This window comes from Oncorhynchus tshawytscha, linkage group LG03 (assembly GCF_018296145.1).
Source record: "Oncorhynchus tshawytscha isolate Ot180627B linkage group LG03, Otsh_v2.0, whole genome shotgun sequence".
NCBI lineage: Eukaryota > Metazoa > Chordata > Actinopteri > Salmoniformes > Salmonidae > Oncorhynchus > Oncorhynchus tshawytscha.
The window spans coordinates 12,096,001-12,111,223 of NC_056431.1; the positions used below are offsets into that span (position 1 = coordinate 12,096,001).

The window sequence follows — 15,223 nt, forward strand, 5'->3', positions numbered from 1 at the left end:
CCAGTACTCATTTTGGGTGCTGGTAAAGTGCACTATCAATTGCGAGTCAACCGCTTAAGCAGTGTGTGCAATGCTAACAACGATAGCCTACAGGACTGCTATTTTATTTATTTATTTTATTTTTATTTGACCTTTATTTAACCAGGAAGGCAAATTGAGAACAAGTTCTCATTTACAATTGTGACCTGGCAAATTTGACAAATCTATAAGGATCTTCAGTTTTTTTTAATGATGTATGATAAACTTCCATGTTGTAAGGATCTAATTTATATTTTTCCCATAATAGTACATGGATGTGTGTGAAACTGATAAACGACAATGTGGGATTTTGTCATATATGCAAAAATGAGAAAATGTTGTCAGATGTTAGTAGTAGCTAGTAACCTAGTCAAGGATGCATCAGTGCAATATTGGCACATTACATTTTGTTACAGACCATTTTGTTACAGACCATTTTGTTACATACCATTTTGTTACAGACCATTTTGTTACAGACCATTTTGTTACAGACCATTTTGTTACAGACCATTTTGTTACAGACCAACAGAACAAGTAAACCTTGAAGGTTTGTAGGTTTAAAGCGGTTGACCTATTTTAAGAAATGCCATCGGTTTGTGAATGTAAAGTCTAAGATCTTTCATGGGCTGATGAAGAAGTTTTGCCAGGATATAATCAGTGCCACCTGTTGAGGTTAGCATATGGCTAAACGTGGGCCATGTTATCGGATGGGACCAACTACAATTTAGCGTTTTGTCACAATAAATCAACAGTTTGTGCATGCGAACCCATTGAACGTGAAATGATAATGTTCGCTTGTATGGCCCCAGTGCTTCATTTGTAAATCGGGAGGTACAGGAACAAAAAGAGAGTTGGGGTGGGGGGACCTGGGGAGCTCTGAGGTACTGGAAAACACATGAGAAAAAATTCACCTTGATAATAATAAAACATTGCATGCATATCATTTCATTTGCATAGTGGCATAGAGCAGTAGAGCAGAAGCCTTAGAGAAGTTGCACGCATGGGGAACATTTTTAATGACCTTGGGTCTGGGAAAACGTTTGCCTTTTATAAACACATTTCAGTTCTACGTCTTTTTACACGACTGAATACTTTGGCATAATCTTTTTGAATGCTGCGTTCAAAACAACTGGGAACTCAGAAATCGGAACTTGAAATCTCCTACTTACCACTTCAGTGCATTCAAGGAAACTGGGAACTTGGGGGAAAAAACTAGCACCGACTGGGCAAAGTCATTTCTAATGGTCATCCAACTCAGACTTCCAAGGCTGGGACTCAGGCGCCTTTACAACCTTTCCAGTTGTCTTGAAAGCACCATAATACTGCACAAATTATCAAAATGACAGGCTACTTTTACACTGACAAACAGAGAATTAACAAAGAGGCAACTCAAATGAACTTTCTGATTGCTTTTATTATCAATTAAAAATGTTCATGCCAAAAGAGGTACCGGGAGGTGTTCGGTCCTGTTTCAGGAAGATCCGGATCAAATTAAGCACTGTATGTCCTCCACATCTCTAAGCATTGTTATGTTTTAATAGGGAGTCACACAATGGGATCGTGTTTTTGATTGTCTCGTCATCTGTTTATAACACTGATAAATAATGTGTGTGTGTGTGTGTGTGTGTGTGTGTGTGTGTGTGTGTTGCTGTGATAACAGGTGCTGGTGATCGGTGGGGGGGATGGATATTATTTGGGGAATAGAATGGGGTGATTTATCTCAATAATGAGTATTTTTATGTGACAAGGCAATTTCACTGTCCATAGATGTTTTTCTTGCTTTTCTTTTTTCCTCTCTTTTGTTGTTAGAGACTCAGTTTGTCGGCCTTAGGTCTTTTTTATGGAGGGGACAGAAAGTGAAAAACAGAGAGATGGGAGAGAGAAAGTGAGAGCTTTAGCAAAACACATGAGCAATCCTACTGTTTGGCTGCTTCAGCTGAAGGTGAGGATAAGGAAGATGGGGTAAAGAAGCACAACTCTTTACTTTCTCAGCCCTGACTGTCCTCATTGATGTCTGAGAACACCACACCACAGACAGAATGACCTGACTGTCCTCATTGATGTCTGAGAACACCACACCACAGACAGAATGACCTGACTGTCCTCATTGATGTCTGAGAACACCACACCACAGACAGAATGACCTGACTGTCCTCATTGATGTCTGAGAACAAAACACCACAGACAGAATGACCTGACTGTCCTCATTGATGTCTGAGAACACCACACCACAGACAGAATGATCTGACTGTCCTCAACAGAACACAACACCACAGACAGAATGACCTGACTGTCCTCATTGATGTCTGAGAACACAACACCACAGACATAATGACCTGACTGTCCTCATTGATGTCTGAGAACACAACACCACAGACAGAATGATCTGACTGTCCTCACTTATGTCTGAGAACACAACACCACAGACAGAATGACCTGACTGTCCTCACTGATGTCTGAGAACACAACACCACAGACAGAATGACCTGAGTCCTCACAGAAGAACACAACACCATGACAGAATGACCTGACTGTCCTCATTGATGTCTGAGAACAAAACACCACAGACAGAATGACCTGACTGTCCTCATTGATGTCTGAGAACACCACACCACAGACAGAATGACCTGACTGTCCTCATTGATGTCTGAGAACACAACACCACAGACAGAATGACCTGACTGTCCTCATTGATGTCTGAAAACACATCAACAAGGACACAAGGACCTTGGAGACAGTCTTATTTGTGCTGTTTGTGTGTTGTTTACATGCAGTTGTCATTACTGAGTTATCAAGGCAACATTTGATCTGAGCTTACACACACACACACACACACACACACACACACACACACACACACACACACACACACACGAATGTAGTTATCTGTTTTGAAGACACATATGAGTGCTAGTTTAGTAGCTCAGTGTGAATGTGACCTTGTTGAATGATGGCCAGCAGGTCTCAAGATAATATTATCAGATTAGCAATAGCTTTAATTAGGTTAGCGCTAACGGCAAAGCTGCAGGCCGCCAAATGGTAGCTGACCTTTTTGCCATGTCGATTTCAAATAACAAAACAGACAAGTGTTCAGTAATATATACTTATTGATTATTGTATTTTTTATTGTTTTGCAGGTCAAGCATGAGCCAGACCTTTAATGATTTTTTCTGATGATGATGATGCCTGTGTGGAGTGAATATTGACCATGTTCACTGACTACACCATATCCTCAGTCTAGAGCTGTGTCCATCCTGACCTGAAACCATCATCAGACCCAGAGACTCAGGCATAGACCAGAGTTATTATGACACACTATGGAACTGGGCAACATTCTAGAAGACATTTCTGGGTTAGAACATCAAATCAAATCAAATGTATTTATATAGCCCTTCGTACATCAGCTGATATCTCAAAGTGCTGTACAGAAACCCAACCTAAAACCCCAAACAGCAAGCAATGCAGGTGTAGAAGCACGGTGGCTAGGAAAAACTCCCTAGAAAGGCCAAAACCTAGGAAGAAACCTAGAGAGGAACCAGGCTATGTGGTGTGGCCAGTCCTCTTCTGGCTGTGCCGGGTGGAGATTATAACAGAACATGGCCAAGATGTTCAAATGTTCATAAATGACCAGCATGGTCGTATAATAATAAGGCAGAACAGTTGAAACTGGAGCAGCAGCACGGTCAGATGGACTGGGGACAGCAAGGAGTCATCATGTCAGGTAGTCCTGGGGCATGGTCCTATGGCTCAGGTCCTCCGAGAGAGAGAAAGAAAGAGAGAATTAGAGAGAGCATATGTGGGGTGGCCAGTCCTCTTCTGGCTGTGCCGGGTGGAGATTATAACAGAACATGGCCAAGATGTTCAAATGTTCATAAATGACCAGCATGGTCGAATAATAATAAGGCAGAACAGTTGAAACTGGAGCAGCAGCACGGCCAGGTGGACTGGGGACAGCAAGGAGTAATCATGTCAGGTAGTCCTGGGACATGGTCCTAGGGCTCAGGTCCTCTGAGAGAGAGAAAGAAAGAAAGGAGAGAATTAGAGAACGCACACTTAGATTCACACAGGACACCGAATAGGACAGGAGAAGTACTCCAGATATAACAAACTGACCCTAGCCCCCCGACACATAAACTACTGCAGCATAAATACTGGAGGCTGAGACAGGAGGGGTCAGGAGACACTGTGGCCCCATCCGAGGACACCCTCGGACAGGGCCAAACAGGAAGGATATAATCCCACCCACTTTGCCAAAGCACAGCCCCCACACCACTAGAGGGATATCTTCAACCACCAACTTACCATCCTGAGAAAAGGCTGAGTATAGCCCACAAAGATCTCCGCCATGGCACAACCCAAGGGGGGGCGCCAACCCAGGAGCAAGCCCATGTAATGCTTTGTAGGTTAGCAGTAAAACCTTGAAATCAGCCCTTGCTTTAACAGGAAGCCAGTGTAGAGAGGCTAGCTCTGGAGTAATATGATCAAATATTTTGGTTCTAGTCAGGATTCTAGCAGCCGTATTTAGCGCCAACTGAAGTTTATTTAGTGCTTTATCCGGGTAGCCGGAAAGTAGAGCATTGCAGTAGTCTAACCTAGAAGTGACAAAAGCATGGATTAATTTTTCTGCATCATTTTTGGACAGAAAGTTTCTGATTTTTGCAATGTTACGTAGATGGAAAAAAGCTGTCCTTGAAATGGTCTTGATATGTTCTTCAAAAGAGAGATCAGGGTCCAGAGTAACGCCGAGGTCCTTCACAGTTTTATTTGAGACTACTGTACAACCATCAAGATTAATTGTCAGATTCAACAGAAGATCTCTTTGTTTCTTGGGACCTAGAACAAGCATCTCTGTTTTGTCCGAGTTTAAAAGTAGAACGTTTGCAGCCATCCACTTCCTATGCAATTGTATCTGAATAATTTTTCCGGACCCTTTATGACTTAATAAGCCTGAATCAGCGGAAGTAAAATAGAAAGGACCCATCCATCACAATGTGAATAAAAATGTCTGAGATGACATCACTAGTTAGCAGACCAGACATCTCTTTGTCCGAGCTGGCTGGGTCTTGGGCTGATGAAGGGCAGAATCGCCTGCTGGGATAACAACAGATAATAGTAGTTAGTATGAAGACAGCAAATATTCAGTGATCAGAGTCATTGGGGACAGTGGACAGTCTGCAGTGGTGATCCTATTATGTCAAGCTCAATGACAGATCAGTGTTAAAATATTAATCCTCTATTCTTATTTGTCTCTTGTTGGTTTGTGTGTGTGTGTGATATATATCTATTACACAAACTACCGTTCAAAAGTTTAGGGTCACTTAGAAATGTCCTTGTTTTTGAAACAAAAGCACATTTTTTGTCAATTAAAATAACATCAAATTAATCAGAAATACAGTGTAGACATGGTTTATGTTGTAAATTATATTTATTTTTAATGGAATATCTACACAGGCGTACAGAGACCCATTATCAGCAACCATCACTCCTGTGTTCCAATGGCACGTTGTGTTAGCTAATCCAAGTTTATCATTTTAAAAGGCTAATTGATCATTAGAAAACCTTTTGCAATTATGTTAGCACAGCTGAAAACTGTTGTGTTGATTAAAGAAACAATAAAACTGGCCTTCTTTAGACTAGTTGAGTATCTGGATCTTCAGCATTTGTGGGTTCGATTACAGTCTCAAAATGGCTAGAAACAAAGACCTTTCTTCTGAAACTCGTCAGTTTATTATTGTTCTGAGAAATTAAGGCTATTCCATGCGAGAAATTGCCAAGAAACTGAAGATCTCCAACAATGCTGTGTACTACTCCTTTCACAGAACAGCGCAAACTGGCACTAACCAGAATAGAAAGAGGAGTGGGAGGCCCCAGTGCACAACTGAGCAAGAGGACAAGTACATAAGAGTGTCTAGTTTGAGAAACAGACGCCTCACAAGTCTTCAACTGGCAGCTTCATTAAATGGTACCCTCAAAACACCAGTCTCAACGTCAACAGTGAAGAGTCGGATGCTGGCCTTCCAGGCAGAGTTGCAAAGAAAAAGACATATCTCAGACTGACCAATAAAAAGAAAAGATTAAAAGAAAAAGATTAAGATGGGCAAAAGAACACAGACGCTGGACAGAGGAAGATTGGGAAAAAGTGTTATGAACTGACAAATCTAAGTTTGAGGTGTTTGGATTACAAAGAAGAACATTCGTGAGATGCAGACAAAATGAAAAGATGCTGGAGGAGTGCTTGACGCCATCTGTCAAGCATGGTGGAGGCAATGTGATGGTCTGGGGGTGCTTTGGTGGTGGTAAAGTGGGAGATTTGTACAGGGTAAAAGGGATCTTGAAGAAGGAAGGCCATCACTCCATTTTGAAAAGCCATGCCATACTCTGTGGACGGAGCTTAATTGGAGCCAATTTCCTCCTATAACAGGACAATGACCTAAAGCACAGCTCCAAACTATGCAATAACTATTTAGGGAAGAAGCAGTCAGCTGGTATTATGTCTGTAATGGAGTGGTCAGCACAGTCACCAGATCTCAACCCTATTGAGCTGTTGTGGGAGCAGCTTGACCGTACGGTACGTAGAAGTGCCCATCAAGCCAATCCAACTTGTGGGAGGTGCTTCAGGAAGCATGGGGTGAAATCTCTTCAGATTACCTCAACAAATTGACAACTAGAATGCCAAAGGTCTGCAAGGCTGTAATTGCTGCAAATGGAGGATTCTTTGACGAAAGCAAAGTTTGAAGGACACAGTTATTATTTCAAGTAAAAATCATTATTTATAACCTTGTCAACGTCTTGACTGTATTTCCTATTCATTCTGCAACTAATTTCGTGCATGTTTTCATTTTTTTTAAATTCTAAGTGATCCCAAACTTTTGAACGGTAGTTTATATACAGTGGGGCAAAAAATATTTAGTCAGCCACCAATTGTGCAAGTTCTCCCACTGAAAAGATGAGAGAGGCCTGTAATTTTCATCATAGGTACACAGCCTGTCACTATGACAGACAAAATGAGAAAAAAATCAAATCAAGAAAATCACATTGTAGGATTTTTAATGAATTTATTTGCAAATTATGGTGGAAAATAAGTATTTGGTCACCTACAAACAAGCAAGATTTCTAGCTCTCACAGACCTGTAACTTCTTCTTTAAGAGGCTCCTCTGTCCTCCACTCGTTACCTGTATTAATGGCACCTGTTTGAACTTGTCATCAGTATAAAAGACACCTGTCCACAACCTCAAACAGTCACACTCCAAACTCCACTATGGCCAAGACCAAAGAGCTGTCAAAGGACACCAGAAACAAAATTGTAGACCTGCACCAGGCTGGGAAGACTGAATCTGCAATAAGTAAGCAGCTTGGTTTGAAGAAATCAACTGTGGGAGCAATTATTAGGAAATGGAAGACATACAAGACCACTGATAATCTCCCTTGATCTGGGGATCCACACAAGATCTCACCTCGTGGGGTCAAAATGATCACAAGAACGGTGAGCAAAAATCCCAGAACCACACGGGGGGACCTAGTGAATCACCTGCAGAGAGCTGGGACCAAAGTAACAAAGCCTACCATCAATAACACACTACGCCGCCAGGGACTCAAATCCTGCAGTGCCAGACGTGTCCCCCTGCTTAAGGCAGAACATGTCCAGGCCCGTCTGAAGTTTGCTAGAGAGCATTTGGATGATCCAGAAGGAGATTGGGAGAATGTCATATGGTCAGATAAAACCAAAATATAACTTTTTGGTAAAAACTCAACTCGTCGTGTTTGGAATGCTGAGTTGCATCCAAAGAACACCATACCTACTATGAAGCATGGGGGTGGAAACATCATGCTTTGGGGCTGTTTTTCTGCAAAGGGACCAGGACGACTGATCCGTGTAAAGGAAAGAATGAATGGGGCCATGTATCATGAGATTTTGAATGAAAGCCTCCTTCCATCAGCAAGATCATTGAAGATGAAACGTGGCTGGGTCTTTCAGCATGACAATGATCCCAAACACACCGCCCGGGAAATGAAGGAGTGGCTTCGTTTGAAGCATTTCAAGGTCCTGGAGTGGCCTAGCCAGTCTCCAGATCTCAACCCCATAGAAAATCTATAGAGGGAGTTGAAAGTCCATGTTGCCCAGCAACAGCCCCAAAACATCACTGCTCTAGAGGAGATCTGCATGGACCTCAGACTGGGGTGAAGGTTCACCTTCCAACAGGAAAGCTTCTTTACAGCTTCTACCCCCAAGCCATAAGACTCCTGAACAGTTAATCAGATGGCTACCTGGACTATTTGCATTGTCCCCCCATACCCTTTATTTTACGCTGCTGCTACTCTCTGTTTATTATATATGCATAGTCACTTTACCTCTACCTACAGTACATGTACATACTGTACTACCTCAATTACCTCGACTAACCGGTGACCCTGCACATTGACTCTGTACCGGTACCCCCTGTATATAGCCTCACTATTGTTATTTTACTGCTGCTCTTTAATTATTTGTTATGTTTCTATTTTTTACTTAAAACATTGCAGTTTTAAGAAAAATAAGTGTTAAGGGCTTGTAAAGTAAGCATTTCACCTGTTGTATTCGGCGCATGTGACGAATACAATTTGATTTGATTTGAACACATACTCACCTGCTTACACACACACACACACACACACATATTTCCCTATGGTTTTCAATCCATTATTATTTAATCTCACAACTTTATGTACGATGTGTAATTGACACTAGACTTATCTCTCTCATAAAACAATTAATTTGTTTTCCGAGGGCTGTTTGAGAAGCTCTCTGGCTCACTCTGCTTGAGCTGCAATTAGACGCTTCTTATGCCGACAAATGAATAAAAGGAATATGGAGAGAGAGAGAGAATAGAACGAGAGAGAGTGAGAGAGAGGGTGAAAGATGCAGAGAGAGAGAATAGAACGAGAGAGAGTGAGAGAGAGGGTGAAAGATGGATGGAGAGGGGAGAGAGGGAGAGAGAAAGAGAGAGAGACTCGCCCATCACCAGGGAACTCATGGCTGCTTTATTATTGATAGTTGAAAATATGTTATATCCTAATAATGTTCCCCCACATTTGATTACATTTGTATTTGCCTATTGTCTAGTACTGTAGATTTACTGTAGTAGTACTAAGCAATCTCAAGTCGAACCCCATGTCTATAGAGGACCACCACCCTCAGAGACAAGATGGGGAGTGATGTATCAGTCAGGACACTCTCTGCTCAGCCAATCACAGAGCTCTATTGTGAGTCAGAGACCAGGGCGAGTGTTGATGACATCACCAGGCCAGGCAAAGAGGGAGAGGCTGGGTGAAGGCCAGGGGTGCGTGGGGCTAGCTGGGACCAGGAACACTAAGGCAATGAGTAATGACACAGTGGGACACCATCCACTCATTGTGTCACTACACCATGCAGTCATCTGCTCTGCTCTGACCTCACTCTTCACAAGGGTGACTGGCTGTACTGTGAGAGACACTTATAGGATCTATGTGTGTGTGTGTGTGTGTGTGTGTGTGTGTGTGTGTGTGTGTGTGTGTGTGTGTGTGTGTGTGTGTGTGTGTGTGTGTGTGTGTGTGTGTGTGTGTGTGTGTGTGTGTGTGTGTGTTTGTTTCTGTGTTTGTGGTATACACACATACAAGTGTGTATATATTCCTATATAGAATGTGGGAAAACAAAAGAGAATGTGTCTGAGAAAGTTGGTCTGAAAATCTGTATATTTCTATGTCCTGCTCAGAGTGAGAGCACGGATTGCCTATGCACACTTCAGAAGGCTGGAGCACCAGGCACTACAGTGACTAGTGACTGGGCTGGGATTCAAGAGGAGCAGAGAGAGATCGTTTATTGTCTGCCAACAGTAATTCATATTGCTGCTCTATAAAAATTAATCAGATTAAATGACCATTTGGTTCCAGTGAATCTGATTCTCTGTCTCCCATTGAAGATGGGACTGAATCCCGCCTTCTCCTCTCTCTCTCCTCTCCCTCTCTCCTTCTACCCCTCTCTCCATCTCCCCTCTCTCTGTCTCTCCTCTTCCTCTCTCCTTCTACCCCTCTCTCCATCTCCTCTCTCTCTGTCTCTCTCGTCTCCCTCTCTCTTTCTACCCCTCTGTCCATATCCTCTCTCTCTGTCTCTCTCCTCTTCCTCTCTCCTTCTACCCCTCTGTCCATCTCCTCTCTCTCTGTCTCTCTCCTCTTCCTCTCTCCTTCTACTCCTCTGTCCATCTCCTCTCTCTATACCTCTCTTCTCTCATTTTATCCTTCTGTCCTTCCCCATCTCCTCTCCTCTCTCTATTCCTCTCTGCTCCATGTCTCTCTGTTCCTTTGCCACCCTTATGAGACAGTCATGAATGCCAGTGTTCACATACCCAGACCCGCGTGCCAGACAAGACCAGACTGGCTTCAATACCACAAAAGGACAGCTGGACAATGACATTAGAACACAATTACAAGCCTACTTAGTTCAATGCCTGCTATTCACAGAGGGCTGAATGTCTTACAGGACAGCTTATGAAATCATGATACCATGTGACCTTTGGTTGTGATGCTGGTAGACACAGGGCTTCATAGATCTCATCATGTCACCTGTGTGTCCATGTCTTGGATAGAATAAACATTCACTATGCATTCTTTAACCTTTTCGGTGATGTTTTGCACACCTCTTATAGACGAGGGGGAGGCTGAGTCATGATGCATAATGTCACTGTGGGATCGGGGATTCAGTTCATACACACACTTATATTAATGCTCACGTACACACACAGAGTGCCACATCGCAAATGTCTATCTTTTCCCCTGATGATTCCAGGAATATTGAAAGCCTACTCAGATCCATATAGTATATCCACCAATCCGACTGATGTTGTTGTGTTCTCTCTGTTCCAGACAGACCCAAAACCACCAGGACAGGATGTCTTACGGATCCATTGATGGAGGCTCCTTTGGAGGCAGCCGAAACCCCTTCGGAGGCCCCAAGAGGCAGGGCTACCAACCAGTAGGTAAGGACAAATTTTCACTTCCATGATGTCATGCTAACTTGAGCACCATATTTGCACCATAACTGAAACAAACTGACACTAATACTTTTTTGTACAATATAGAAAACAATACTGAGTTTGTCAAAGTGACATCAATCTGCCACATGGCTTGGTGACTGACTATGGATGGATGGATGGAAAACACTACCACCCCTTGACCATATGAGGAGAGGCAATCATAGGGTTCACTGCTGTGGAATAGGGTGTGTGTGTGTGTGTGTGTGTGTGTGTGTGTGTGTGTGTGTGTGTGTGTGTGTGTGTGTGTGTGTGTGTGTGTGTGTGTGTGTGTGTGTGTGTGTGTGTGTGTGTGTGTGTGTGTGTGTGTGTGTGTGTGTGTGTGCGTGTGTGGAGGAAGAGGTCCAAGAGGTCATACTGTATGAGGTCTCTGCAGAGAAATCAAGAGTAGGGGGAGGCAGGACATACAGTGTTCTTTGTTTTACCATGCACATCAGGAAGGGATAATGCTATTCCTATACGCTCAAGACCTTTGAATATCCATGTACTGGTTTGGAGGGAATATGCACTGGTTTGAAGGGAATATGTACTGGTTTGGAGGGAATATGCACTGGTTTGGAGGGAATATGTACTGGTTTGGAGGGAATATGCACTGGTTTGGAGGGAATATGCACTGGTTTGGAGGGAATATGCACTGGTTTGGAGGGAATATGCACTGGTTTGGAGGGAATATGCACTGTTTTGGAGGAAATATGCACTGGTTTGGAGGGAATATGCACTGGCTTGGAGGGAATATGCACTGGTTTGGAGGAAATATCCACTCTACAGCTCACAACAGATATCCTATATCAAAGGAGTGTTATCGTGTTAATGACCTGAAGCAGATTTGTAGTGTGGTGTCAGGAACCTGGAGAGTGTTAGGCGTCATTGGTCAGTCGCTGCTCTACTCCATGACCTTTTACCTTTCACACGTTAGCCTTGTAGTAGGGCCAGATTAAGGCAGGTCTCCAATGGGTATGAGTATTGTATATTGTTCACTACCCTCCGCGTGTGTTACTGTGTTTGTGTGTGTGTGTGTGTGTGTGTGTGTGTGTGTGTGTGTGTGTGTGTGTGTGTGTGTGTGTGTGTGTGTGCGCGTGTGTGTGCCTCTTTATATTTGATATGCTCTGTGTATGTATTCATACTTTTGTTCCTGTGCTATACAGTTCATTTTAACAGTGATCACAGCTGACACTCCAGTAAGAGTTGCTGGTACAAGGCATAATAGTGTAGCTCAAATACCCAGTGAAGTAAGATGAATTTGACAGGAGCAAACAAACATCAAACAAGCTCTTTTGTCTCTTAACTCCTACATACTGTAAAACTGGGAGAAAGAAGTGTTCGCATTCACTCAGTGACAGTCTCTCTCCCCCTCTCTGCCCATCTCTCTCTCTCTCTCTCTGCCCATCTCTCTCTCTCTCTTTCCCCCAACTCTATCTCTCCCTCTCTCTCTCTCTCTCTCTCTCTCTCTCTTTCTACCCATCTCTCTCTCTCCCTCTCTATCTCTCTCTCGCTTTCCCTCTCTCCCTCCCTCTTTCTCACTCTATCCCCTTATATCTCATTCTCTCTTTCCCCCTTTCTCTCTCTTTATTTCCCCATATCTCTCTCTCTCTCGCTCGCTCCCTCTCTCCCTAGTGTATAAAGAGCAGACTGGCAGCCTCAGTGTTATGGGGAGACAGATGGGGGTCTGCGCCATCAGAGAGAGTAGCTTTGATCACAGTGAAGCCGGGGCCATTTCAGCAGGCAGCAGGCCTGTCAGATTTGCTGTTTGTGGCTTCTGGTTCTTGCTGCCTACGCCGACTGAGCTGTGTGTGTGTGTGTGTGTGTGTGTGTGTGTGTGTGTGTGTGTGTGTGTGTGTGTGTGTGTGTGTGTGTGTGTGCCTGCGTGCGTGCGTGCGTGCAACTCAGCTGTACTGAGCTGTGTAGCAGTGGAGGGGGGCTCAGGAAATGATCAAAGCCCAGGTAGAGTTTCTAATGGAGCTGTCAGTCAGGATAATCTTTCTCTTCCTTTCTCTTGCCAAACCTTTCAAGCCCTTCCAGCATATATGCAACTCTTCTCTTCTACTCCCCGTGTGGGTGCTTAGTCTACCAAACTCCTAGTAGTGTCTGTCTGTGATCTCTCGTGAACATTCACTCACTCTTATTCTTCAATCTCTTCTCTTCGATCACTTGTGGTCAAAAAGTGGAGGCACTCTCCTTTGTCTGCTTGTGGAGAAAACCTGTCTGTTGGGCTCTGCTGTTCCTGGTGTGTGTGTGTTTGAACAGTTGTAATGCCAATAAAGAGAACCCAGGTTGGTCCGGCAGCACACACCAGGTTGGTTCGGCCTTTTCTCGCCGTGTTCTCCTTGTTTTCTGGGCCTGACCCTGGGATAGACCAGTCTCGTTAGACCCCTCTAATACTCTGTTCCACAGCCCCAGCCCTGGTCATTAGGATTGGTTGGGATGGAGAGCTGTTTGTTTGGGAGGAGACTTTGATGAGAGACCACTCTACCAGCCACAGGTACCGCTGAGGGTCCGTAAGTGGCCCAAGTGGGGGGTGTGCTGAGCAGCCATGACAATGTCATTGGAGCCGCTGGGAGTGAATTGGTTGCAGTGGTCTGGAGTCACGTATTCAGGTTAGAACTAGAATGTTACTAGAACTAGAATGGTAGAATACCGTACAGCTTGGAAGAGATGGTGTTGCTCAAGAGTTGGAAAACATTGTGGGAGTAAGTTAAAGGTTGTTTGTTTTGCTTCTTTTGTCGGATTGATGATGCATAATCATGCACGCTAACAAAGTTCCAATGGTGAATCACCACAAATAATGAATGTGTTTATCTAGCTTAAAGAACATTTTTGAAATAATCAACATCTGTATGATCAAAGGTTTTGTGAAAGATATATTTGTAATTACCATTCGAAAGGTCAAGCTTTGCATCAGACTCTCACTGCATCAAAACATATTCACAACGGTATTTTTAGAGGGTTACAGAAGGCAACCGTATTGATAGGAGATTCTCCCACACATATTTGTGTAGTTGCGTACTGTGCATCATACAGCAACATTGATGAGGCATCAGCGGTTTAATTCAGGGGAAAGAGAGCCAGTTAGCACCAAGCAGATGGCAGAAGAGGCTCACACTCATAACAATTTCTCAGTGCATTTAAGAAAGTCCATTAGAACTATATTTAGCTTTAGTGGGCATTTGACGCCTCTCCAACTTCAATGTATTTAGTATATGGATATCTGAAGTATTCTATATGAGTGTGACACAATTCATGTTTTGAGATATAGTGTTGGCTACATCACAGAAAAATAGTTGTATTTTCTGCCTGTGTTTTATCTTTGCCAACTTTGTTAATTTGTTATGGATGGGGGAGTGGGTGAGTGATTGAGAACTGTAAAGGGACTATTATCATCAGACTTCCTGGCAAACAGCAAGGCTTGAACAGCATGGTGTTCTGGCTAAATGCACTGTTATTTTGGAACAGGAGAAGAAGATGCTTTCATGATCATCATTGAATGTGCTCCTGCATTGTCTATGTCTCCTGACTGGAACACACCAACAGAGGAGAAGAGATCACTCTGGAGTGGGTGGAGGGTGGAGCTATGTTGAAACGGTGAATCTTTAATGCTTGTTGTGTGTTTTTGTTGCCTTGTCACTCCAGGTACTGTATCTCCAGGCCTGCTCACATCATGCCCCAAAATTAACCTAGCATTAACTTTGTTATAGCAACTGCAGTGTATGCAGGCTAGGCTATAGCATGTTTTATGGCAACCCAACATGGTCTGTGTTTAGTTGCGTAGTGTGACTGTTTGAGTGTTGAACTTACAGTAGATTGTTCGGAAGACTAAAAACCAAGTTAGCTATGGGAGTTAACACAAGCTTGTGAGAATTATCTGAAAATGACCTGACCTTGGTTAGATCGCTCGAATCAAATACTGGCATACTTTTTTGCCTCAAACAAAACTATTTGTGTGTAAGTATAAAAAGGCATCACATATTGAAATAGTCTTTAGAAGTTGGAAGCTACCATCCTCTGGGAGCAAGAAATGAGAAAAAGCTATTTTTCCCCTGCAGTGAGTCTATGCCCAGCCTGGCCCTGTTTTAGGAAGAGTTTCCACAGTGGAACGACAGCTGCTGACCTCGAAGATAATGAAGAAGATTGCTCTCTGATTTGAGAGTATAATTGAACGTGTTGC

The 15,223-nt window shown here is 43.3% G+C and overlaps 1 protein-coding gene across 2 annotated transcripts in view; it reads left to right on the forward strand.

Moving 5' to 3' along the window:
• LOC112227943 (t-SNARE domain-containing protein 1) overlaps nt 1-15,223 on the forward strand; it is a 121,599-nt gene that overhangs the window by 16,327 nt on the left and 90,049 nt on the right. For both annotated transcript variants that reach the window (XM_042309855.1, XM_042309860.1), the window contains exon 2: nt 10,895-11,007. In XM_042309855.1, coding sequence (XP_042165789.1) covers nt 10,920-11,007 — 88 coding nt within the window. In that variant the 5' untranslated portion in view covers nt 10,895-10,919. The remainder of the gene's footprint in view (nt 1-10,894; nt 11,008-15,223) is intronic.